Raw genomic sequence first — 26,957 nt, 5'->3', positions numbered from 1 at the left:
CGCTTCCGTCGATTTACGCGTTGAATATGTAAATGACCTAGATACGCCGATTCACAAACGTACTTACGCCCGTCGCTGAAATCTACGCCGTTTACGTAAGGCGTACGTCCGGCGTAAAGTTATTCCACCTAAAGCAGGTGTGAGGCTGCATTCACACCTGAGCGTTTTGTCGCCTGAAGCGCGACGCTCAAAGACGCTAGAGGGGAAAAATAACATTATTCTCTATGGAGATGGTTCACATCTCCAACGCAAAACGTCAAACGCCGAAAGAACGCCGAACGACTGAATTTCAAACAAGTCCCGGACCCTTTTTTGACGCGCGAATCGGGCGGCTTGGGCGTTTTACATTGATGCCAATGACCTGTACAAAACCGCGAGGAAAAATGCAGCGTTTTGTCGCGGCAAATCGCGGGGAAAAACGCAGCAATTTGTCGCGGCAAATCGCGGTAAAAAACGCCACAAATCGCCTACGCCTAGGTGTGAATGCAGCCTAAGTCATGATAGGGTATGGACGTCGGAACAGCCGTCGTATTTTACGTCGTTTGCGTAAGTCATACGTGAATGGGGCTGGGCGTAGATTACGTTCACGTCGCAGGCATTGAGCCGGCGTATCTTAGGGAGTAAATGCGACGTGATTCTGAGCATGCGCGCGCATGCGCCGTTCGTTCGGCCATTCGTTTACATGGGTTCACGCTTCATTTTAATAGATCACGCCCACTACCTCCCTACTTTGAATTTAGGCGGGCTTACGCCGGCCAATTTACGTTACGCCGGCGCAAATATGGGAGCGAGTGCTTTGCGAATACTCAGCCTGCCTCTCAGTGTTACGGCGGAGTAGCGCATATGAGATGCGCTACGCCAGCAGAAAGATGCGCCGATGTACCTGAATCCGGCTATATGTATTTATAAAAATAATAATAATAATAATAATAATAATAATAAAAATATTAATTATTAATTAATTATTAATCATAAAAATATTTCTAAATACTGCTAGTGTGAGTACCTGATTTTTTATTTATTTTTTGCATTAGCTTGCTTTATTGCCTGACACACTAAAGAGTGTATTTAAAAATAAAAATGCATAACTGTTGGACTATATATTCCGTAAGAATGAGTCAAAATCAAATGGTCTCCGGCTGCTTTCTCTGCAGATTGAATGTGTGAATGGGGAAATACTGCACTATGGCCACTAGATGGTGCTGAGTATCATAGGGAATACGTATGCTCCTCAGCTCCATCTACTGGCTGTAGATTTTTTTCTGCAGTTACACATTGAACTGCCTGGGAACATTTGATTTTACGGGAAGAAGCCACATGCAGTTTGAGGGAGATAGAGCTATGCAATTTGTTTTATAAATACATCCCTAATGGGTCTATTTAAAAATAAAATGTGCTGTGCAAATGTATCAGCATTCACGTAAAACTTGCAGATAATACCTTTTGCAAATGTGTGAAATTTTATTTTTCTGATATTTAATGACTACCGCCGCCCCTTTAAGGCTGCATTTACACTATAGCGTACTGAATCGCGGCGTTTTGTCCCGCGAATTGCGGCGGCAAATAGCGGCGTTTTGTACCGCGATTTGCAGCAAAAAAACGCCGCGATTGTGAATGCAGCCTGTGACCCCCTCTATGGAGATGCTTCCCATCTCCTAGCCGAACGCCGAAAGACGCCTGAAAAAAAGGTCCGGGACCTTGTTTCAGGCGGCAGGCGTCAGGCGTCCGGCGTTCGGCGTGGAGATGTGAACCATCTCCATAGAGGACAATGCTGAAGCATCCCTCTGGCGTGTCGGGGCGGCAGCGGCGTTCACACTACAGGCGTATATACGCCTAGGTGTGAATGGGGCCTAAGGGGTTTGCTGTGGCGGGAGTCTGGGCGGGACTTATGGCCATGTGACCGCCGTAATCGTCTGTCTCCATGAGCTGCCAGTCACTGTGCCGGGAGCACGCAGGGCGTGCGATCTTGGCACATCACTGTTGATGCGGACCGCTTGGCGCCAAGGCCCAGCCGCCGAGAGGCCTCATATTTCTGCATGCGCTTGCCACAAAGAGCTTAAGTTATCTTTCGCAGGATAAATGTAACATTCCCCCCAATAACCCAAGAACATTTAAACCCAAAAGAAATACAGTGGGGATCGAAAGTTTGGGCACCCAAGGTAAAAATTTGTATTAATGTACATAACGAAGCCGAGGAAACCCTTTGTCCCGGCCCTGCATAGAATGCATTAAAGTGAAAAACCCTAAAGCTTTCAAACCACTTTAACGCAACAGCTTAAGAACATTCAACCAAAAGGGTAAATAGTCCATGAACATTCGATCAGAAAAAAAAATACCCTAAAGCAATAGCCTAATGCCTAGTACACGCGGACCGTTTCCGCGGATAAATCCTCTGAGGATTTTGATCCGATGGAGTATACACACCATCGGATCGAAATCCGCGCCGAATTCCCATCGCGATGACGTGCGCGACGCTGTCATATAAGGAATTCCACGCATGCGTCGAATCATTACGACGCATGCGAGGGATGGGTTCGGACGGATCGATCCGGTGAGTCTGTACAGACCACCGGATCGATCCGCTGGAGCCGATTCCAGCGGATAGATTTCTTAGCATGCTAAGAAATTTTTATCCGCTGGAAATCGGTCGGCCCGAAATATTTTCGCGGATAAATATCCGCTGGATCGTACACACCAGCGGATCTATCCGCTGAAACCGATCCGCGGATCAATTTCAGCGGATCGATCCTCTCGTGTGTATGGGGCCAAAGGCTCAGGCTGTAAGAGAGCGGGCCAGCACTGGGGACCAATGGGCTCTACTGCATTGCCCCCAATGCAACCAATCTAACATGTTAACAGGCTCCCAGCTTGCTTAGCGGAGGGCAAAGGGGGAACCCTAGCAGGGTGGCTGTGTTCCTTCATGGTCCAGGTTGCAGGTTGCAGGTGGTCAGGCTACCCAACTGAACTGCTGAGTTATAGATACATACACTGTATACATTCTGGCCCAGATTCACAAAGCACTTGCGCCGATGTAGAACAAGATACGCCGACGTAAGTGCAAATGTGCGCCGGCGTATCTGTGCGCCGGACCCACAAACTAAGATGCACCTAAAAACAGGCTTCATCCCGCCGACGTAACTTGCCTACGCCGGCGTAGGGTGGGCGCACAATTAGGCTGGACGCATGGTGGCGCTCCAATTGATTAACCATTAAAATATGCAAATGAGGGAAATACGGCAAATCACGATTATACGTGCGCCCGACGCAGTGCGCGTAAGTTGTACGTCCGGCGTAAAGTTATTCCCCATAAAGGAGGTGTAACCCAGCAGCAGACATGCAAAGGTCTGCACCAGGGAACACAAGCCGAGATTTTACGTTGGATGTGTCTGGCTGGGCGTAGGTTACGTTCACGCCGTAGGCAGTGATCCGGCGTAGTTTAGGCAGTTGTTACGACGTGGTTGTGAGCATGCGCAGGTGGATGCGTCCACGTCTCGGCGCATGCGCAGTTTGTGATACGTATCTGTCTGGCGCTCGGCCCATCATTTGCATGGGGTCACGCCTCATTTGCATGGCTTACGCCCACTTCCACCTACGCGGGCGTACGCCTTCGAAACCCAGCACAGCATTGGGAGCAATGGCTTGGTGAATTCCATGCTTGCCTCTCTGCGCTGCGTTGGCGTAGCGTACATTTTTTGCGCTACGGTGGCGTAATTTGCACCTGCTCTCTGTGAATCTGGGCCTCTGAGTCTACTTTTGGCTCAGATCACAAGCAAGCCAGGCCTTCAGAGTTGCAGGACACATGATTTAGACTTAGCTAAGCATTTTTATTATTACATTAGTTGTTTTCATGTTTTAACATTTCTTTAAATGATTGCAGAAATATTGGCTTAAGGAATTTAGCTTACTTTTTTTTTGCATTAGTTTATCATTATAAAGTATTGGGACTTACTTAGGATGAACCCATAGTGATCCTTTCCTTTGGTCCCACCTCTCCCCCACAGAGCCTAAAGTCAGTATTTGCATAGGCTTAGGCACGCCCCCACCTGACAGGGCCTTGGTCCAGGGATTGGTTGTTTAAGCATTACACGCCACCTAGTGGGAGAAAGTGTTTGCGTTCACCCAATACCTAAAGTTTTTCTTTTTTCTTTTCCCCAACGCTAAAGGGTAGCCTTTCCTTTATTCCTCCACAGCGCGCAGACCTTATCCAACGCAAATGCTTTTTGTTAAAGTTGGTATTTGCATAGGCTTAGGCACACCCCTTTCTGACAGTGTCTTGTCCCTGTGATTGGTTGTTTAAGCCCTAAACAGCTCCTCGTGGGAGGTGTGTTTGCATTTTCCTCCCATATCTGATGTTTTTTTAGCCGTGCCAAAGGGAAGCAGCAGGAAGTCTTCTACTTTTAGAAGACTTAGGGCCAGATTCACAGATAACTGTGGCGGCGTAAAGTATCGTCTATACGTTACACCACCGCAAGTTTTCATCGCAAGTGCCTGATTCACCAAGCACTTGCGTGTAAACTTACGGCGGTGTCACGTAAAGTCGTCCGGCGCAAGCCCGCCTAATTCAAATGGGGCGGGCACCATTTAAATTAGGCGCGCTCCCGCGCCGAACGTTCTGCGCATGCTCCGTTTGGAAATTTCCCGCCGTGCTTTGCGCGAAATTACGGCGCCCCGACGTGTTTGTGAATGGCGACGTGCGTAACGTACTTACGCAAAAAAATAAATTGAATTTGACGCGGGAACGACGGCCATACTTTAACATGGGCTGTCTAAATTTAAGCCATGTAAAAGCAGGCTTAACTTTGCGACGGGAAAAAACGGCTTGCGACGACGTAACGCACGCGAATAGCTTAGTGGATCGCCGTAAAAGCTAATTTGCATACCCGACGCTGGAAAACGACACGAACTCCACCCAGCGGCGGCCGAAGTATTGCATCCTAAAATCCGAAGGCGTACGAAGCTGTAAGCCTGTCGGATCTTAGCCAAAAGCCGTCGTATCTTGTTTGTGAATCACAAATTAAGATACGACGCGGCAAATTTGAGAATACGCCGGAGTGCGTATTTCTTCTGTGAATCTGGCCCTTAGTTCATTGGAAAACATTATTGATTTAAAGGCCTTAAGATCTATTCCTTCCATGAGATAATGAAGACAGGAAGTGAGACACTAATGCCCTGTACACACGATCGGTAATCTGATGAAAACGAACCGATGGACCGTTTTCATCGGACGAACCGATCGTGTGTGGGCCCCATCGTTTTTTTTTTCCCATCAGTGAAAAAAAATAGAACCTGTTTTAAAATGTTCTGATGGTTAAAAAAACGATAGAAAAAAAAACGATCGTCTGTGGGGAAATCCATCGGTCCAAAATCCACGCATGCTCAGAATCAAGTCGACGCATGCTCGGAAGCATTGAACTTCATTTTTCTCTGCACGACGTTGTGTTTTACGTCACCGCGTTCTGACACGATCGGATTTTTAACTGATGGTGTGTAGGCAAGACTGATGAAAGTCAGCTTCATCGGATATCTGATGAAAAAAAAAAAATCCATTGGTCCGTTTTCATCGGATGAACCGATCGTGTGTACGTGGCATAACAGGAGCTGGGGGAAGAAGAAGATACCGGGAAAACGGTTTATGGTCATAGAGGTAAAGCAAGGCAATGGCAAAGAAACAGAGTTTCTTGAAAGCACCCCTCATTACCGACCCACTTATTCTCACCTTTCCCACTCCAGCTAAGCCATTGCCAAATGGCAGCCCTTAGGCTATATTCAGGGCTACTGGGTATGGGGGTATGACCAGGGCCGTTTGAAGGAATTTGGGGGCCCCAAGCAAAATAGACATGGAGGCCCCCAACCCCCCCCCCCCTTGCATGCATGTAAAAAGAACATGGGGGGGAGGAGGGGAGTAAGAAGGACACAGGGAGGTCCTCCTTGTGTCCTTCTTACTCCCCTCCTCCCCCTCCCTATGTTATTTTTACCCCCCATGTTTTTTTTACTCCCCCTCCCTATGTTTTTTTTTACTCCCCCCCGGGGGCCGCCCTCTCTACCGTGTCCGAACCGCAGGAGATTCCGTTTGCTGTTCCCGGCCGGACTGACAGGAAGTGAGTTCCTGTCAGTCCGGCCGGGAACAAGAAACTGAATCTCCTGTACTGCGCAGTACCTGGCCGAAGTGTGGACTGACAGGAGGAAGGAAGAGGAGCTGCTCAGCCATGCTACACAGAGAAGGGGAAGTGACGACTCGAGGCAGACTCTCTATAGAGCGCTCAGGCGGCTGTAGGAAGCGCTGCAGGGGCGGCAAGCAAGGGCCCTGCTTGGGGCCCCAGGTCAGCTCGGGGCCCCAAGCAACTGCTTGGTTTGCCTGCCTTGTAGCGACGGGCCTGGGTATGACCTCTTTGCAGGATGCAGTGCTTGGCAGAGTCCTGACCTCAACCATACAAAACATATTGGGATGAATTGGAATGAACAAGGTCTTCTCAACCAACATCTTCAAAAAGTAAAGGTTTGGGGAGTTTGACTGGAATAACTTGGGTGGCCTGTACAAAGCATGACCTCAACCATACAAAACACCTTTGGATGATTCGGAATGAACAAGGTCTTCTCAACCAACATCTCTATAAAGACATGATTTGGTGAGATTGGGTTGAGGAACTCATGTGCCTTGAACTGGGCCCTAACCTCAACCATACTGAACACCTTTGGAACAAGCCAGGTATTCTCATTCAACATCTACCTGAAGAAATGGTTTGTTGAGATTGGTGTGGAGGAACTTGATAGGCCTGCACATAGCTGTGACCTCAACCCTACTGAACACCTTTGAGATCAAGTAAATTGGAAACCTTCACATCAGTGACTATCAATTTCATATCAATGTCCATTGTTTAAGAATGGAATATCCAACATGGTTACATCGGTTTAATGGTCAGATGGCCACAAACCTTTGGGCATAAAGTAGGCATGTCCAAAGTCCGGCCCACGGGCAAATTGCAGCCCCCGTTACGGTTTAATGTGGCCCCCCTGGTAATTTGTATATATATATCTTTTGCCACAATATTTATCTGTGCTGCCTCGGAGGGGACGGGGGGACGGGGGGGCCAAGTGCCATCAGATTACCTACAGGATAATCTCCTGTATACTTGGTGGCACCTGTAATAGGAAGTCCCGTCAGCTGGGCTGCCATTGGACGACTCCTCTATCTATCATAGGAGGCGGGACATTGTATTAAAGAGGCTGCTGTGTAAACGGGAGATTCTCCTGTATGTAATCTGTTGGTGCTCGTCCGGCCTCCCCGCCCCAGTCCCCGTCCCCTCCGAGGCTGCAGATGGGCATCGATCAGGCTGCACTGATGGCAATGGAGAGGCTGCATTCATGGCAATAGTGAGGCTGCAGATTGGGCACCGACCCTTATTTTGCTTCACAGTTCTTTATTTAAAATGTATGTTTTTTTCCCTGAAACTTCCCTCTTAAAGTGAAGGTGTGTGTTATACGCCGATAAATACGATATATCCAAATAACACACCCAAGCTCATCCTCAGTCCTGAGCGGCGCTCAGGGATTCGTTGGGGCCACAAGAGGTTTATATATATATATCCAAACAGAGCTTTTTTTCTCAGAAAATAGGTGCAGGAACTCAACCATGACCCCGCTCAGATTTCACAAACAGTAGAAGGGTCTTAAAGGGGCATTAAATACCAGTATTGCATTACTTACAGAGTACAGAGTTCAGGGGGTTACACACAGAGTGCAGAGCTGTCACTTGTAAACACAGAAACCAGACTTCTGTGTTTACAAGTGATTGTGGTGAGCAGGCACCAAAGGATCTGAGCCAAAGGTGGTGGAACTGAGTTCCCCCATGTTCCCCCTGAAAAAAAGCCCTGTATCCAAATAACCCACCCAAGCTCATCTCTTCACCACACACAGCCACAAAGGCAAGAGAATTCGTGTTGGGCAGTGTATTAGTTGCTCGAACGAACACACTTAGACCAAATTTTAATGGTTCAAAGAATGTCAGGCAAAATGGTCGGCCCTCACACATGTTCACTTCATCAAATCTGGCCCTCTTTTAAAAAAAAGTTTGGACACCCCTGCCATAAAGAGTAGTATCTTGTAATATAGAAAATAAGATTTGCAACATCTCATGGTCAATATCCAGATGACAGATGATATGGAAGTCCTTGTAACGCGCAGTGAGATGGTATAGAAAGAACACGGAGACAGATAGTTAAACCTAGGTTAGACTGCTGAGGCGGCGTATAAAATCTGCAGACGCACATAATGAGGCAGGAGAGATGTGCATAGACAGGACTCCCCGAGCACCGCGATTGTGTGGAAATAATTATGACGGGCTGGGCGCCTATCGGATAATCTTCCCCGCAGGGAACTGTACAATCGTATCTAATAAAAGCGCATCAGCACGGGGATACAGAGCATAACATTAACAGAATACACTGAAAATGAGTGAGTGGAAGCTCTTTGGAACAATCATTAATAATCAGCATTTAAAAAACACTGAACCAAAAATATCTATAGAGTTTTCCAAGGGTTATGGGTGCAGGTGATTAAATGGCCCACTTGCTTCTTGGAATGCTTGGGAATAAAGAAGTGAGTTCAAGGATGCGCATTGTGGATTTTCACTCCTTCTGCTCCAGCACACCTTTTAGTGCTCCTTTTTCTTTGTTTCTAAAGTAAAAATTTAAAAAAATCCAGCAGTAATTGAGACCCCTCTAAATGGCGGGAGTCAATGGTGGAGAAGGATTTGGGTGTTCTGCTAGATCAGCCATTCTCAACCAGGCATAGGTGTGCGCAGCCTATTGCATTAGGGTGTGCACCCCAAAGCTCCAACACATGTGTTTGGCATATTAACCGGCCTCTTCCCCACTCTTCATCCTGAAACAATGGGAGGAAGGGGGGGCTAGGGAGCACACGGGGGTACCCAGGAAGCAGAAAGAAGAGGAACAGGGACAGGAGGGGTGGCATATATTGGAACCGATCCCCTGTATTTTCCTCCTGTGGAAGCGGTATGTGGACGAGAGGGAGAGGAGGAGAAGCCTGCTTTCAGCTGCTGCAGGAGGAAAATACAGATCAGTTCCACTAAATTCCACCCCCTTCCACTTTTCCTGTCCGGATTCTGAGGGTCGGCAAGGAAGGATTGTGGTTCAATGGCGAGCAGGTGACAGGTTGCCAACCCCAGGATTGGGGTGTGTCCAGGCCCACCTGGAACACCCTTTGCACACACCTATGCAACCAGGGTTCTTTATAACCGTATGGTTCCCCCAGAGGTTGCTCAGAGTTCCTTGAGCTGAGACTGACTGACCTCCAAACTGTATAGTTCTAGGATCAATTCTACTTGCCAGAACCAGCTGTATGAACTCAATGCTCTTTTTAGCCCTCTGTAAAGGGGGAGTGGGGGGGCATTCTTCTCAGTAGCTATTAATAATTTTTATTTTTTGCATGGGCTTCCTGAGACCCGAAATTATTCCTACAGGAGTAGAAAAGGTTAAGAAAGGCTGTGGTAGGTCACAAGCTTAAAGCAGACCTTACCTCCTTTCCTTAAAGCCTAACTCCAGCTTTGCTATTACTTGAAATCAGCCTTTCTCTACTTTTTTACCCTAGAAGTACCCTTTAAATAATTTCCAGGTGCTGGGGAACCTCTGCTAATTCATTGATGATCAGGGGAAAAAAATGCTTCTGACTTTGGTGGCCAGTGGGAAAACAGTCCCCTTTACAGTAGTGGTCAGAATACCACCTAACATCTAAAAATATCATTAGTGTCTTGCAGCTGGCTTTGCAAAGTGGCGATGGCTCTAGAACTATACAGGACTCATCAAATGAAAGGTCAATCAGCCACAGCTTAAGGAACCCATAGCAACCTCTGAAGGAACCCTAAGGTACCACAGAACCCTAGTTGAGCTTAAGGAACGATAAGTAGCCTCTGGAGGAACCATATGGTGCCACTTAACCATGGTTGAGCTTAGGAACCCCTAGCAACCTCTTAAGGAACACCAGAGTGCCACAGAACCATAGTTGAGCTTAATGAACCCATAGTAACTACTGGAGGAACTCAAAGGTACCACAGATTGTTGTGCTTAAGGTGGCCCTAGTAAACTCTGGAGGAACCCATAGGTACCACAAAACCCTGGTTGAGCCTAAGGAACCCCTAGAAACCTTTGGAGAAACACCAGGGTGCCATAGAACCATAGTTGAGCTTAAGGAACCCCTAGCAACCTCTTGAGGAACACCAGGGTGCCACAGAACCATAGTTGAGCTTAATGAACCCCTAGCAACTACTGGAGGACTTCTAAGGTACCACAGATGTCTGGTTTAGCTTAAGGAGCCCCCAGTAAACTCTGGAAGAACCCTAAGATACCACAAAACCCTGGTTAAACCTAAGGAACCCCTAGCAACCTTTGGAGGAACACCAGGTTGCCACAGAACCATAGTTTAGCTTAATAAACCCCTAGCAACCTCTTGAGGAACACCAGGGTGCCACAGAACCATAGTTGAGCTTAAGGAACTCTTAGCAACCACTGGATGAACTCTAAGGTACCACATAAGCCTGGTTGAGCTTAAGGAGCCCCTAGTAAATGCCGGAGGAACCCTAAGGTACCACAAGCCCCTGGTTGAGCCTAAGGAACCCCTCACAACCTCTGGAGAAATACCACGGTGCCACAGAACCATAGTTGAGCTTAAGTAACCCCTAGCAACCTCTGGAGGAACACTAAGGTATCACTGAACCCTGTTTGTGCTTAATAATAGCGTGCAATGTGCAATTAGCTGAACTGAATTTATTCTCTCTTGAGAAGAGGTGATTAAGGGGGAATAAGATTACTATGTATAAATGCATAAGTTGTCCATATAGTGAACTTGGTGTTGAGTTATTCACTTTCAGGTCATTACAGAGGACAAAGGGGCACTCTTTACACCTGGAGGAAAAGAGATTTCATCTCCACGTACGTAAAGGCTTCTTCACAGTAAGAGCTGTGAAAATGTGGAATAGACTCCATCAGGAGCTGGTTCCTGCCAGCTCAGTAGATTGTTTTAAAAAAAGAATTGGATGCATTCATAAATGCACAAACAATAACTGAATATCAACATTTATAAGTAACCAACTGAATACCCGGCGTTGCCCGGTCTTCCTATCTTAACCTTTTGGGGAGGAAAATCATAGTAATATAAATATACCCATCTTTTATATAAGGGTGTAGGTAAGGGTTAATTTAACTGTCATATATTTTTATTTGGCATATAAGTAATATGTGTAGCAGGTATTATTGAAATATCTCCAGGCGTACAGAAGTTATGTGGGAACATACATTTCCCATTGATTTGCATGGGACTTTAAACAAAAACCCCGACCCTCACAAATGGGGGTAGTTAAGGGATAAATTAACTATCCTATAGTTTAAGTGGACATATAAGTAACATGTGACCAAGTGTTATCGAAATATCTACAGCCGTTTGGAAGTTATGAAGTAACATGTATTTCCTATAGAGTTGAATGGGACTTTAAAGAAAAACCCCGACCATGGCAAATGGGGGTGGGTAAGGGTTAAACCACCTATCCTATGTTTGTTGCTGACATATAAGTAACATGTGTGCTAAGTTTCATGTTAATATCTTTAGCCGTTTGGACGTGATGCTGGAACATACATACATACATACATACACACGTTGAGTGTTATATATATAGATAGATATCACCAGGAATTGTTAATCCAGGGAATATCCGTTGGCCTTGGAAGATCAGGATTCTTTTTTCCCTGCTGGAGCAAATTGGACCATGCTTTATAGAGTTCTTTTTTTTGCCGGTGTGTATAGGATTGTGTATAAGAAAGATTTATATTTATTTATTCCTTTATGTCTATTGGTTGAACCAGGTGGACTTGTGCCTTTTATTCAACCTAACTATGTAACTATTTAAGGCAATGATAACATTCCAAGCACAATAACAAATGCTCTCAACCAAAAGAAAACTGGAGATATCAGTTGCAAACAATTGATTTTGTCTTAACAATATGATCAGTTAAGTGGTTAGTACGATTACAGGCTCAACGAGTTTAAAGCAGCAAAAAAGACCAATAGGCCTACAATCATTCCAGCGCCATAAACAGTAATATGTCCATATTGCGGATTACATCTGTTGGTTTCCCCGGAATGACTTTCCCATTTCTGATTATTGATGGTTTTACAATACTGTTCTTTAGAGGAGGAAGTTGGACACAACTGGAACTCCAATTACACAGCAGGAACTCCAATCACAGGCTTCAAATACTAGTACAACTAGCATGAGATGGTTTCCATATTTACCCGGGCACCAAAACAATATTTTTACACCCTGGCATTTGTTAAAGTAAACTTTCTTTAGAAACATGAAGGCGGCCATAAAATGACTACTTGCCTGGTTGTTATGCTGACTTTCTGTGTTTTAATACTAACTCAATGACCTGGAATAAGTACAGGCCAAGATAATCAACACAAAGCTGGAAGTCATTATCAACAGACTTGTTTTGGGTCATTAATTTGACGATCTAAATCCAGAGGTTCAAGAAGAGGTAGAGAAGCAGCATGTAAAAACGTATTTCTCAGGAAAGGTTTCCTTTATAGCGCTCTGTATATTTCACACTTGGTGGTCCATTTACACGGTTTGGGGTTATCTTGGTGTTGTAGAAGCATGAAGGCCTCCAGCTACCGAGGGGGTAAGGAACTGACTCATGAGGACAGAAAGACTCCAAATAGTCTGATTTCTTGTTGTTTCATGAGTATTGTCAGAAGGCAATCAGTAAGAGCCGGTTCACACTGGGGCGACTTGGGATCTGACTTGAAGTCGCCTCAAGTCGTCCCAAGTCACGCTGTCTAGAAAAACAATGCAAGTGAATGGGAGCGGTGTTAATACACACGACTTGAGTCGCTCCGACTTCAAAAGAAGTTCCTGTACTACTTCAATCCGACTTGTAGGCGATTTGTACCCATTGATTTCAATGGAAGTCGCCTCCAAGTCTGATCACTGTCTTAACTGAAGCGACTTTCCAGGAAGATAACATACATTTCTCAGGCAAACCTCTCCCTCCCCCTCCCTCCCCTAGAGCTGATTGTTGTTTAATTGGCCACTGGAAAGTGTCCTGTCCTGGAGACGACTTCAAGTCGTGTTGTAAATCGCCCCAGATCGCCCTGTGGTTCATGCTCATGTCGTGTCGGAGTCGCCTCTGAAAGTCACGCTGGAAGTCGTGTCGCCCTAGTGTGAACCAACTCTAACTGTTCTACAGTAAACCATAGCAAAAAAAATAAGAGAAGGGAAGGAGGGAAGATGAGGTTCTACAGGGAAGGGAGTGGAAGGTTGGAAGTGAAATGGAGTGGGAAGTGGGAAAGGAAAGGAAGAGGAAACTGGTAAGGGAAAAGTGGAGTGGGAAAGGAGAAGAACATGGTAAGAGAGAGAGAAAGAAGTAACTGGTAAGAGAGGGAAGTCATGAGGAAAGAGTAAAGAGGGGTGTTGAGGGGGGAAGGAAGTATAAGGGAAAGGGAAGTGGTAAGGTTAAGGAAAATGGTATAAAAGAGGGAAGTGGGAAAGGAGAGGAAAGTGTTAATAGAAAGGGAGAGAGTAGAGGTAATAGAGAGGAAGAATGAAGTGGTAAGAGTAAGGAAAGGGGAAGTGATAAGATAAAGATGTAAGAGGGAGGGATGAAAGAGAGGGGAGATTTTGTCAAGGGCTATTCCAAATGTTACCCTTGATTGCCAGTGATGGTTAGGACTATCTCAGTACCGTGAGAGGGAGGGAAGTGGTAAGGGCGAGTGAAGTGGTAAGAAAAGAGTAAAGGGAAAGGAAAGAGGAGTGTTGAGGGGGGTTGAAGGGGAAAGGGAGAGGGAAGTAAAAGGGAAAGGAAAGTATAAGAGAGGGACGTGGGAAAGGAGAGGAAAGTGGTAAGGGAGAGGAAGAGGGAAGGGGTGAGGGTAAGAAAAGGGAGGTCGTGAGTGGTAAATGGGAGGAAAGTGGTAAGAAAAGAGTACAGGGACAGGAAAGGGGACTGTTGAGATGAAGGGAAGGGGAAAGGAAGAGGTAAGTAGTAAGAAAGAAAAAAAAGAAAGGGGTAAGGAGGAGGGAAGTGAGAAGAAAAAGTGGTTAGGCAAGGGAGAGGGAATTAGTAAGGTAGAAGAAAGGGAGATAGAAGTAAACAGGAGAGAAAAAAGATAAGAGAGAGGTAAGTGGAAGGTAAAAGGATAGGAAAGTTAGAGAGGACGATGGAAGTGGAAAGCGAAGGGGAGAGGGAAGTGGCATAAAAGAGGAAACGGTAAGGAGAAGTATGAATGTGTAAAGGGGCAGGGAGGAGAAAGAAAAATGGGAGGAAAATGGCAAGAGAGAGGGAAGTGACAATGGAAAAGAAAAGAGGTAAGTCAAAGTGAGAGGGTAAGGGTAAAGGAAAAGGGAGGGGATAAAAAAGGGGGAGGGAGGTGGGAAGGGAAAGGAAGAAGAACCGAGTAGGCCAAAGGGAGAGGGAAGTAAGGTAACAAAAAAATAATAATAAGATAGACGTGGCAAGTTGGACAAAAAGTGAGGAGGTAAGGGAAGAGAACAACAACAAAAAATGAAGTGAGAATGCAAGAAAGTAAAAACAGAACCAGGAAAAAAAAAGGACAAGGAAACGAACAAGTAAAAGAAAACGTATAAAACTGTACATGTTATCCATTCAGGGTGGTGGAACCCATTCTGTCCCCCTGATCAAAGACTCAGCATGTGTGGAGGAAATATGATCGAGTCAGAAGTCATACAGCCCTTACCCCTTCCCCCACCCCCGCCCCTATTTCATGGTTAAACGAGTGGGGCCTTTTACTGAAGCATCATGCCTCATTTCCGTCGGGAGAACTGCCATGAGAGCCTTTGGCCGGGAAAACCGGCCGTGTGTATGCTCCATCGCAGTTTTCTCAACAGGAAAACTGCCGGAAAAAAAAAAACAGCTCTCTTTTTTCCCGGCGGTCTTTTTTCCAGCAGTTTTCCTATGTGAAAAACTGTGATGGAGCATACACATGGCCGGGATTCCCGACCAAAGCTCCATCACAGTTTTCCTGTCGGAAAAAAAACTCTTGTGTGTAAGGGGGAAAAACTCACAGAGCAGGTTCTCGGTTTTCCCCTCGGGATTCCCAGCGGACTTTTTATCGCCGGGAAAACCGATCGTGTGTACTAGGCAAGGGGCGGACTGACCATTGGGGCTTCCAGGCACTGCCCGAGGGCACCATGCCACTAGGGGGCCCCATCAGGGTTGCTGGGCTCAATAAAACCAGGGACAGTATGTAAAAATCTGTGTTTTTTTTACATCTGTCCCCAATATGTCCAAAACCGACATGCTTTTGATGTGAATTTTTTTGATTTTAGCTGCCCCGCCTCTGCACTGCCTCCTGGCGTGGTGGCCATCTGTAAGCCTGGGGGCCCCATAATCTTCTATTGCCCGGGGGCCCCATGAGTTGTCAGTCCGCCCCTGGTACTAGGCTTCAGAGTGACCTGCAGAAAGGTGGATTCCATGGTGCACAATGACAGGTACACTTTACCCCTTTGTGTCTTTGGTCTGAAATTAGTTTGAAATTCCCTAAAAAGAGCTTGTACAGATCTGGTTATTTGTAAAATATACTGACAACATTTTACTGGAAAGACCAATGCGATTGGCTGATCAGATGGCGATTTCTGCAATAAGACCTGTCAGTGGTACAATCCAAACTGGCATTTATACAATAATTTAAAGTAAAAATTAGGCAATGGTGTGGAACATCTGTTTAGTTTGTGAAGACGTATGTTGCATTTGTACATGTAAGCATGAACTCTTGAAATATTCAGTTTAGGCTGGATCTCAAAGAGAACCTGTCACCCCCCCCCCAAAAAAAAAAGACAACAACTCTTGGAGTACTAACAGTTGGCCAAGTAGATTAGGTAATTGTATAATTAGGTAATGTTCCTGCCAAATCTGTCAGTGTCTGAATTAATGTTGCAATGACATTATAGATTTGAGAGCACCCAACAGAAAGGGGCACAAACTTTCGACTTTTTCCACCTAAGATTATTCAGCAAGGCGAACATGAATTTACCGAGTAAAAGTAACACGGGTGACAGATTCACTTTAAAGACCAGCTGTCTGAAACGCACAGATTATTTGAACATTATTGCATTCCGCTTGTGTAGAACAGATCAAGACTTGAGCACCTAGTGTCACATGACTTCCGCAATGTTTGATTGGCTGTCTACATTTGTCCTTAGGCTCCAGATCTGTCATGTAGGATAATGCAGGTGAAGTTTTGAAACTGGGATAGTTTAACAGAAAAAAAAATAAAAAAAATGGCACATTCCAAATGATGCCAAACAGTGATGGTCTTGTCCTGGTGGTAAATGGCAAAGTTTTCAAGACAAGTTTGAGCAAAAGAGCTTACGATTCAACCAGCCCATTTTCAAAACTGTCATATCGTGTCAGTTTAACCCCCTCATTATGTATAAATACAGACACTGATATTAGTTGGTGGTGCGCCGCGAGCGGACTACTGTGCACGCTGTTTGCGCTCCTCCTCGTTGCCCGGATAATACAGGTGGCACTCGGGGTCGCCTCGTATGGTGGGTGCTCCAGTGATCGGCTTTCCATTCTGGGGATTGACGCACCAGCACTCGCCCCGCTGACCGTTCACAGACATCTTGCACTAAAAGAGTAAACAATGACATTATATATATTGATATTAGAATAGTAAATCTTACCAATTACCACTCCCCCCCCTGTGCATTCCAGCAAAGAATTACTAAAATGTAGAGATGCACCAATACCATTTTTTAAACACCAAGTACGAATACCGATACTTTTATTTAAATACTCGACGATACAAATTACCAATACCTATTGCACTTATTGGGATTTGGGGGGGGTAAAATCTACAGTATGAATATTCATGTGGCCCCCAGCAGTGGTGTATTTAGGTTTTATGCTGCCCTAGGCCTGGTGAAACTCGCGCACCCCCTACTTTATATATGACGCACCCCTTCCTTTTTAAGACTCGTCCTGTCATTTTCATGGGATGAGGACAGAGGGACAGGGTGGGATGAGCACAGGGGGACAGGTTGGGATGAGGACAGGGGGACAGGGTGGGATGAGGACAGGGTGGGATGAGCACAGGGGGACAGGGTGGGACAAGGACAGGGGGACAGGGTGGAATGAGCACAGGGGGACAGGGTGGGATGAGCACAGGGGGACAGGGTGGGACAAGGACAGGGGGACAGGGTGGAATGAGCACAGGGGGACAGGGTGGAATGAGCACAGGGGGACAGGGTGGAATGAGCACAGAGGGACAGGGTGGGATGAGCACAGGGGGACAGGGTGGGATGAGCACAGAGGGACAGGGTGGGATGAGCACAGGGGGACAGGGTGGGATAAGGACAGGGGGGCGGGGTGGGATGAGGACAGGGTGGGATGAGCACAGGGGGACAGGGTGGGATGAGAACAGGGGGACAGGGTGGGATGAGCACAGGGGGACAGAGTGGGATGAGCACAGGGGGCTTTTTTGCCGCCCCCGCAAAGTGCCGCCCTAGGCCTGGGTCTTGTTGGCCCAGGCCATAATACATCTCTGGCCCCCAGCCAATCCCTGGAGGAGGGTACCCAGGTGGTGGCTGGGAGAGAGCATTAGAAGTCTGAGGCCTGGAGCAGAGGGGCTCTTGTCCAGGAGGAGGAAATCCCAGCCTGAAGGGCTGCTGCCCTTTCCGGGATAGTCCCAACTGTGCTTTTTCTCAATGAGGTCCCAACTGTGCTAGCTGGAGGGCCTATTTTACTAAACTTTGCTGGAGATGATTGAGGGACTTCTTTAAGAGATCTGGTCTGAAGAATTCACAGGAAGTGTGTCTGGCAGATATTGGAGGGAGGCAATGACATTAGTGAGTACAGACCAGTGTGTGAAATCCTAGTCACTGTGTCTTGCTGCTGTCCCTCTTGCATGAGAATAAGCTTGTGCTTAAAAGCTGTGTGTGTGTGTTTTTTTTACCCTTTTTGTCACTTTTTTGGGTGAAATGGTAGGGCTACAATGTACCCCGTTAACCAATTCACATAGGGGGGGGGCAAGATCTGGGGGTCCCCTTTGTTAAAGGGGGCTTCCAGATTCCGATAATCCCCCCCGCCCGCAGACCACCACAACCACCGGGCAAGGGTTGTGGGGATGAGGCCCTTATACCTATCAACATGGGGACATCCTCCCCATGTTGAGGACATGTGGCCTGGTATGGTTCAGGAGGGGGGGCACTCTCTCACCCCCCCTCTTTTCCTGTGGCCTGCCAGGTTGCGTGTTTGGATAAGGATCTGGTATGGATTTCTGGGGGGGAACCCCACGCCATTTTTTTTTTATTTTGGTGCGGGTTTCCTCTTAAAATCCATACCAGACCTGAAGGGCCTGGTAATGGAGTTTGGGGGGACCCCCACGCATTTTTTTTTTTGTTCGGGGTTCCCCTTAATATTCATACCAGACCCTGGTAAGGGCCTGGTAATGAACTGGGGGGGGGGGGCATGTTTGTTTTTCAATGAATTTTATCTGTATTGCCGGGAGCCGACAATTCATGAATTGCCGCGAGTAGTTTTAAATGACTTTTTTCCTTTAGAAATGTCATTTTGTGCAGGGACTGTTCTAAACACGGGGAAAACGCGCTACTTTACAGGCATACTATAGACACCCCCGGGTACGGAATTAAAAGAAATATTTCACTTTTATTGTTTCACTTTAAGCATTATTAATATCACTGCTTCCAAAAAAACAGACGTTTTAAAAAAAAAAATTTGCATTGATACATGTCCCCTGGGGCAGGACCCGGGTCCCCAAACACTTTTTATGACAATAACTTGCATATTAGCCTTTAAAATTAGCACTTTTTTTTATTTTTCGTGTCCGTGTCCCATAGACTTTGACGTCAAATGTCAAATAAACCGGTCCATCGCAGAAATGTATACATTCCTCTGGTCCATAGGGGACATAAAAGGGGTGAGAGGGGAAGTTTGTAAAACCAAGTTTTCTTTATGCTTCCGCTAACTAGGCCCAATTGCCTTGTCAAGCCATCTGACCTGTTTGAGGTTGAAGAGGCCGTGCTTGTCGCAGTTGGGAATGTGAAGAGCGTAGAGATGTTCTAATGGACCCCTCTCATCAGGGAGGTTCATGGAGGAGATCCTCTCCAGGACCTGGTCCAGCTGCTGCTGACACAGACTCTGCAAAAAGCACATCACACTATTACAGATTGCTCCCTGGGGATAATAACTGGACAGTTACAATTCACATCAACATACTACAATTATACTAATATATAGTATGCCTTATAATACATACATTACCTTGAAAAAGTATTCATACCCCTTGAAATTTTCCACATTTTGTCACGTTACAACCAAAAACGTAAATGTATTTTATTGGGAAATATACTGTATTTGCCGGTGTATAAGACGACTGGGCGTATAAGACGACCCCCTAATTTTCCAGTAAAAATGTTGGTTTTGGGATATACTCGCCGTATAAGACTACCCCTACTAGTCTGTCTGGAAGCTGAGGGGTAGCCAGAACAACCACTGACAGAAACAGGCATTTTTCAAATCTCACTGTGCCATTACATTACATGCCCCACTGTGCCATTTCATTACATGCCCCACTGTGCCATTCCATTACATGCCCCACTGTGCCATTCCATTACATGCCCCACTGTGACGTGCCATTACATGCCCCACTGTGCCGTGCCATTACATGCCCCACTGTGTCATTCAATGCCCCCACTGTGCCATTCCATTACATGCCCCACTGTGCCATTTCATTACATGCCCCACTGTGCCATTCCATTCCATTCCCCACTGTGCGGTGCCATTACATGCCCCACTGTGCGGTGCCATTACATGCCCCACTGTGCCGTGCCATTACATGCCCCACTGTGCCATTCCATGTCCCCACTGTGCCATTCCATGCCTTCACTGTGCCATTCCATGCCCCCACTGTGCCATTCCATGCCTTCACTGTGCCATTCCATGCCTTCACTGTGCCATTCCATGCCTCCACTGTGCCATTCCATGCCCCCACTGTGCAATTCCATGCCTCCACTGTCCATCACATGCCTCCACTGTGCCGGCCAAGACGATCTCCCTACCTAATTTTTTGGCTGCGGACATCCATGTTTCAGGCTGTGGGCATCCATGATTCAAAAGCTGTGCCTCCTCCTTAGACTGTTCCGTGATAGGCGGAACACTAATTTTCCCAGCGGGGCCTCTGTTCAGTGTTCTGCCTATCACGGGCGTCATCTAGTCCGAGGATGAAAAGGCATCCGTGATAGGCGGAACACTAAACAGAGGCCCTGCTGGGAAAATTAGTGTTCCGCCTATCACGGAACAGTCTGAGGAGGAGGCACGGCTTTTAAATCATGGATGTCCGCATCCTGACGGAGACAGATCCGGTGTATAAGACGACCCCCGACTTTGGATGCATTTTTTTGCATCCAAAAGGTCGTCTTATACGCCGGCAAATATGGTATGTGATAGACCAACACAAAGTGGCACATAATTGTGAAGTGGAAGGAAAATGATAAATGGTTTTCCTAATTTTTTACAAATAAATATGTGAAAAGTGTGGGGGGTACATTTGTGTTCAGCCCCCTTTAGGCCCCGTACAGACGACCGGATCTGTCCGTTGGGATTTATCCGCGGATCAGTTCCAGCAGACAAATCCGGTCGTGTGTACGGCCTAGCGGACATTTTTCGGCATAGATTTCTCTAGCCGACGGTTTTCAAGCGGATAAAAATTTCTTAGCATGCTAAGAAATCTATCCGCTGGAAACCTGTCCGTTGGACTGATCCGGTCGTCTGTACAGACTCACCGGATAAGTCCAAGCGATCCCCACCCCTCGCATGCGTCTAAGTGATTCGACGCATGCGTGGAAGTATTTACCTTCCAGGGTCGCGCACGTCGCCGCATCATCGTCGCGGCGACGGCGCGGCACGTCACCGCGTATGTTTTCCACGGGGATTTTGATCTGATGGTGTGTACAGCCCATCAGATCAAAATCGGGAGCAGAAATGTCCGCTGGAAACGGTCTGGCGGACCGTTTCCAACGGATATCCTCTCGTCTGTACGAGGCCTAACTCTGATACCCCTAATTAAAATCTAGTGGAATCAATTGCCCCTCAGAAGTCACCTAATTTGTAAATGGAGTTCACCTGTGTGTAATTGAATCTCAATATAAATAGGTCTGTTCTGCGAAGCCCTCAGAGGTTTGTTAGAGAAGCTTGGTGAACAAACATCATCATGAAGCACAAGGAACACACCAGACAGGTCAGGGATAAAGTTGTGGAGAAGTATAAAGCAGGGTTAGGTTATAAAAAAAATCTCCCAAGCTTTGATCATCTCACGGAGCTTCTGTTCAATCCATAATCCGAAAATGGAAAGAGTATGGCACAACTGCAAACCTACCAAGAAATGGCCGTCCACATAGGTGTGTGAAGGGGGTGTGCCTGGGCACACCCTAATCTCCACTTGAGGTGCAGATTCCCCCTGCTTATATTGCACCAATGTCCCCGAAAAAAAATTGTAAAAAATATAAAGATTAAAATAATAAAAATAAAAAGCTACTGACACTGTGCACAGCCCTACTGACACCAACCTCTGCTCTACTGACACCGTTCCTGTTTTAATATATTTGGGGTGCACAGCCTAATGCAATAGGCTGCGCACACCTATGGCCTTCCACCTAAACTGACCGGGCCGGGCAAGGAGAGCATTCATCAGAGAAGCAGCCAAGAGGCCCATGGTAACTCTGGAGGAGCTGCAAAGATCCACAGCTCAGGTGGGAGAATCTGTCCACAGGACAACTATTAGTGGTCTCTCCACAAATCTGCCCTTTATGGAAGAGTGACAAGAAGAAAGACATTGGTGAAAGAAAGTCATAAGAAGTCCTGGTTATAGTTTGTGAGAAGCCATGTGGGGGAGGGGACACAGCAAACATGTGGAAGAAGGCGCTCTGATCAGATGAGACCAACATTTTACTTTTTGGCCTAAAAGCAAAATGCTACGTGTGGCGGAAAACTAACACTGCACATCACCCTGAACACACCATCCCCACCTTGAAACATAGTGGTGGCAGCATCATGTTGTGGGGATGTTTTTCTTCAGCAGGGACAGGGAAGCTGAGGAGATCCCAGGCTGTATGCCGTTCGGTGGGGGATCGGCTTGGGGAGAACCCGGAGGCAGGTTATCCAAAAGGGCTTGAACGAACCATCGGGGATCTGGTGACCGGGACATTGACAGGTACACTTCTACTGTCAACCGGTGACCCTAGCACAATTTACTGGGAGGATTTTCTCAACCATTTAGTTCATCCAAGTACTAGGCCTGTGGCAGAGGTCTCACCTGAGCCAGGTCTGTGGCAGAGACTTGCTCCTCCCAGCAACCTTAAAGTGGCACTCCAGCTACCAGGCCTGTGGCAGAGGTTTGTCCGGAGGCACTTCACCCATTCTGACTGGAGTGGCGACGAACTGTACTACTAACTGCTTCCCTTCTATCCAAGGCCTGATACCGCAAAGTTCCTTTACTTCATCAACCTTTCCTGTCTACCTCATGTTGATGTTGGTCGTGTTGGGCCGAGAAATAAAGCATTCAGAAAACCTCATCTACGAATTGGACAATCGCTTACTGCTCTACTCACTACCTTCACCCCTAGACACATAGAGGCAACTTAATACGCCGATCCCAAAACAATCAGCGGCTCCTGAGGGGGTAGCGCTACATATATATATATTGCGGTTGGCACGACAAGCCCTCTCCCTATTGCCAGCTTTGTCTTTTATGGGTCCGGGGTTTAAAAAAAAAGTGACCTTCTCACCCTGGGCACTGAAGGCCGTGTGTTCTTCTTTTCCTCATGAACTTTGTTGGTTTTGGATCTGTGCTGCTCATTGGCTTTTTCCCGAGTCAAAGCGATATCCTTCATTGGCGATCGGGGCGGCTTCCTTGGTAAATTATCATTAGTCACCACTGGCCCAGCGTCCAAGTTATTTTCCACGAGCATGTTGTCTGGTCGGTCCTCTGGGGCATCTGCATACAAGAAAAGGGGAATTTGTGACATTTGCGTATAATCACCTTCAGTACATTAACACATTGAAGACAAACAGGCTGCATGGTGGCTAAAGTATGAATATATTAGCCTTTGCGACAAAATCCAGAATTTGGCTCTCATGCCTCATACACACGGCAGGACTTTCCGAGCAAAAAAAAGTCCGACTGGCTTTTTTTCCTCGGAAAGTCCGGCCGTGTGTAGCCTCCATCGGAACTTTTTTGTCAGAAGTCCGACGGACCTTAGATAGAGAACCTGTTCTATCTTTGGGTCGGACTTCCGAAGGACTCACGGCGGACTTTTGCATGGTCAAAAGTCTGACCGTGTGTACGAGGCATTAGACGTTCTCTGAAGATCCAAATGCTAACTGCGCTTCAGATAGAAAGCCACATGTGAACGAGCCTTTAGGCCAGGTTCACACCTATGCGAATTGAGTGCGGCTTAAACCGCATCCAATACACAGAACATTTCTAAATACATTGTTTTCAACGAGGCTGGTTCACATATGTGCGATGCATTCGCACTGCGCATTGCCGTAAAACCGTGTGCGTCTTTTAGGCATTGCGGTGCCGCTCAGGTGCGAATTCAAGCCCATTATCTTCTATGGGTACGCAGCTGATTCGCAGATGTGTTCAGTTCTCTTCAGGAATTTCTCTCATTCAGCTCAAATACACTTCTCCCCCACTCTCCTCTCACCCATTACTTCTCCCAGGTCTCCAAATTCGCATCTAAAACGTTGCCAATCTGCTGAACACTTCTCTTATCTCTCTGCAGAGATAAGAGAGCTGAAATTCGCACCGCACTACTGTGATTCCGGCCTTAATGTTTTTTTTCTTATTATTTTTTAGAATTTTTACTTTTTTTTTAACTTTTTTTCTTTATTTATTGTTTTCACATCTTTTTAACTGCCGTATTGGGGGGCTTTGGTGAAGCATCAGGGGTCTCGTTTTTGAGACAGAGATTCCCTGGTCTTTTTCTCTGCAGTCTCAGCTGCACTGGACACCGTACTGATCACATACTGTGTTCATTCAAGAAAAGAAGGGGCCAGTAAATTACATTTACCCAACAAACACCCCCCTCCCATCCCCCACCGCACTTCATCCTGAAACGATCCCTGTGTTGGTGGTAGAGGAGGGAGACCAGCAGCGCTGGGGGGGGGGGGGGGGGCTGGGCAGCAGGTGGAAGGGACAGTTACTAGAACCAATCCCCCCAGAGGGAGAAAGCTGGCAGCGCTGCAGGGGGATCCACAAGAGTCACGCGAGTCACAAGCAGTGCCGATCCTGACCTATCTGGGGCCCTAAGCAAAATGACATGGCACATTAAAAATGACAAGCGGGGGGCGCTGACGACAGTGACATGTCACATTAAAGAAAGTTGAGAAGCGGGGGGAGGGGGTGTTCTGCTGTCGGAAATTACATCTTACATTGAATTGAGAAGCGGGGGTGCTGACTTCTTACTTCTTCTCCCATGCAGCCAGCGAGTTGAGAAGCGGGGTGAGGGGGCGAAAATGACTTCTCACCAGGCGGGGCCTCTGGTAATTTGGGGGGCCCTTCGCAGCTTTGCGGGGCCCTAAGCGGCTTGCATAGTGAGCCTATAGGGTGGATCGGCCCTGGTCACAAGGCAGTACAGCCATCCAGGTGCCTGGCCCCATCAGTTCAAAAGAGGGGGGCAAGGCACCTATTAGTTCAAAAGGGGGCACCCTGGGCAGTGGGTGGAAGGGGAAGTCAATAGAAACTATCCCTCTGCAGCGCATATGGAGGGAGAAAACCGGAAACACTGCAGGGGGATCCATTAGAGTCACGAGTCACAAGGCAGTACAGCCATCCCTCCTACTCAGCAGGTGCCCGGGCCCCCTTTTGAACTAATGGGGCATGGGCCCGGTACAAGAGGGCCAACTGATACTGCCTTATCAGTGGCCCTGTTCCTATTGGTTTCCTCCTGGTTTGTAGGTTCCTAGCCACCTTCAAAAACCTGGTTATGTAAGTAGGCTTTCATCCAAACTGGACGTTGTGTGTATGTATGATTGAAGCAGGGTCAAGAGAAGATCCCTTTAAGGAGACTGAAATGTGAATAAACGCTAACATTGCTGTCTTTTAGAGCAATTTTATAATTTTCCTAAGTTTTTAGCTGCAATCTACACTGTACACTTTCTCAATTTTTTTAACACAGAGGAACACAGAGGAACCCTAAACACAACTTTCATGTCTCGGGGGAATCCCAACATTTACTATATCAACAGCTCATGGTACATTAGCTGTTGTACATTGGTGGTCAGTCAGTGATAAATATATAAAGCTGCGCTATATAAAGCTGCGCTAAAAAAAATTTAAACTCAATATTGTGAAAACACAAAAATAAATCAATAGAATGAAATCAAACGTATTAGGTGAAAAAAAGTGTATAAAGAAATCACACCAAATATGTAAATACAGTAAATGTCCATAAAAGCCCATTCACATGGGCTAAAAAGGAAAAATATTTGTGAAACAAGAAAGTCCAAAGAAAACAAATAATCCACGATTCATTTACTCCGCCAGTGTCCCCGCAATCACAATTTGTGGTGCTTCCACCACCAGGTGACAACAAGTATTAAAACCTCTTACCGGATCCTGTGGACCATCATGGTCAAATGTGTATTAAAACCTCTTACCGCATCCTGTGGACCATCATGATCAAATGTGTATTAAAACCTCTTAACGGATCCTGTGGACCATTATATAGTATGGTCAAATGTGCGTTGTACACCTCCTTATGAAGGGAAACTCCAAAGCGCCAAACGTGATCCAGTCAGGGTTGGTATATCAGCAGGATGAAAAATAAAAAGCATATATGCCCATAGTGTAATCCATAAAAAAACATTTGTTCAAAAAATAACAAGTAAAACTTGCAAAGGGAATCACACTAAGCAAATCCTTGAGTAATAGGTTTAAAAAAAACTTGCATATAGCAATAAAAACAGATACAATTGCTCTTCCAAAAAGCAACAAGCTGTGTGGCTGTACCAAACTCAACCGCTGGTCAGCAAGTGTGGGTGATGACGAAGCGTCGTAGCCACTCCCAACTAGTTGAGTCAAAGACATGAGGTTGTAAGGGAAGAATGTCGGTGGTCAAAGGGAATGCTTATTTTACATTGGTGATCAGTGGGAAGAATGCTCCTTACATTGGTGGTCAGTGGGAAGAATGTTCCTTACATTGGTGATCAGTGGGAAGAATGTTCTTTACATTGGTAATCAGTGGGAAGAATTTCCCGTACATTGGTGATCAGTGGGAAGAATGTCCCTTACATTGGTGATCAGTGGGAAGAATGTTCCTTACATTGGTGATCAGTGGGAAGAATGTTCCTTACATTGGTGATCAGTGGGAAGAATGTCCCTTACATTGGTGATCAGTGGGAAGAATGTTCCCTACATTGGTGATCAGTGGGAAGAATGTCTCTTACATTGGTGATCAGTGGGAAGAATGTTCCTTACATTGGTGATCAGTGGGAAGAATGCTCCTTACATTGGTGATCAGTGAGAAGAATGTCCCTTACATTGGTGATCAGTGAGAAGAATGTCCCTTACATTGGTGATCAGTGAGAAGAATGCTCCTTACATTGGTGTTCAGTGGGAAGAATGTTCCTTACATTGGTGACCAGTGAGAAGAATGTCCCTTACATTGGTGATCAGTGAGAAGAATGCCCCTTACATTGGTGATCAGTGGGAAGAATGCTCCTTACATCGGTGGTCAGTGGGAAGAATGCTCCTTACATTGGTGGTCAGTGGGAAGAATGCTCCTTACATTGGTGGACAGTGGGAAGAATGCTTCTTACACTGGTGGTCAGTGGAAGGAATGCTCTCTTACCAATAGCATCATTGGTGTCAGTGGTTACGTATCTGAGATATAGAAATTGATT

The 26,957-nt window shown here is 46.5% G+C and overlaps 1 protein-coding gene across 2 annotated transcripts in view; it reads right to left on the bottom strand.

The window, feature by feature from the left end:
* Positions 1-15,594: 15,594 nt before the first annotated feature.
* Positions 15,595-26,957, bottom strand: part of IGFBP2 (insulin like growth factor binding protein 2) — an 85,690-nt gene continuing 74,327 nt past the window's right edge. For both annotated transcript variants that reach the window (XM_040358197.1, XM_040358198.1), the window contains exons 2-4: positions 22,835-23,043; positions 19,050-19,190; positions 15,595-16,659 (exon numbers count right to left, since the gene is read on the bottom strand). In XM_040358197.1, coding sequence (XP_040214131.1) covers positions 16,504-16,659; positions 19,050-19,190; positions 22,835-23,043 — 506 coding nt within the window. In that variant the 3' untranslated portion in view covers positions 15,595-16,503. The remainder of the gene's footprint in view (positions 16,660-19,049; positions 19,191-22,834; positions 23,044-26,957) is intronic.

Source organism: Rana temporaria, chromosome 6 (genome assembly GCF_905171775.1).
Source record: "Rana temporaria chromosome 6, aRanTem1.1, whole genome shotgun sequence".
NCBI classification, from domain to species: domain Eukaryota; kingdom Metazoa; phylum Chordata; class Amphibia; order Anura; family Ranidae; genus Rana; species Rana temporaria.
Note: the sequence above shows the minus strand (reverse complement) of the source record. Positions and strands in the feature narration are given on the sequence as shown.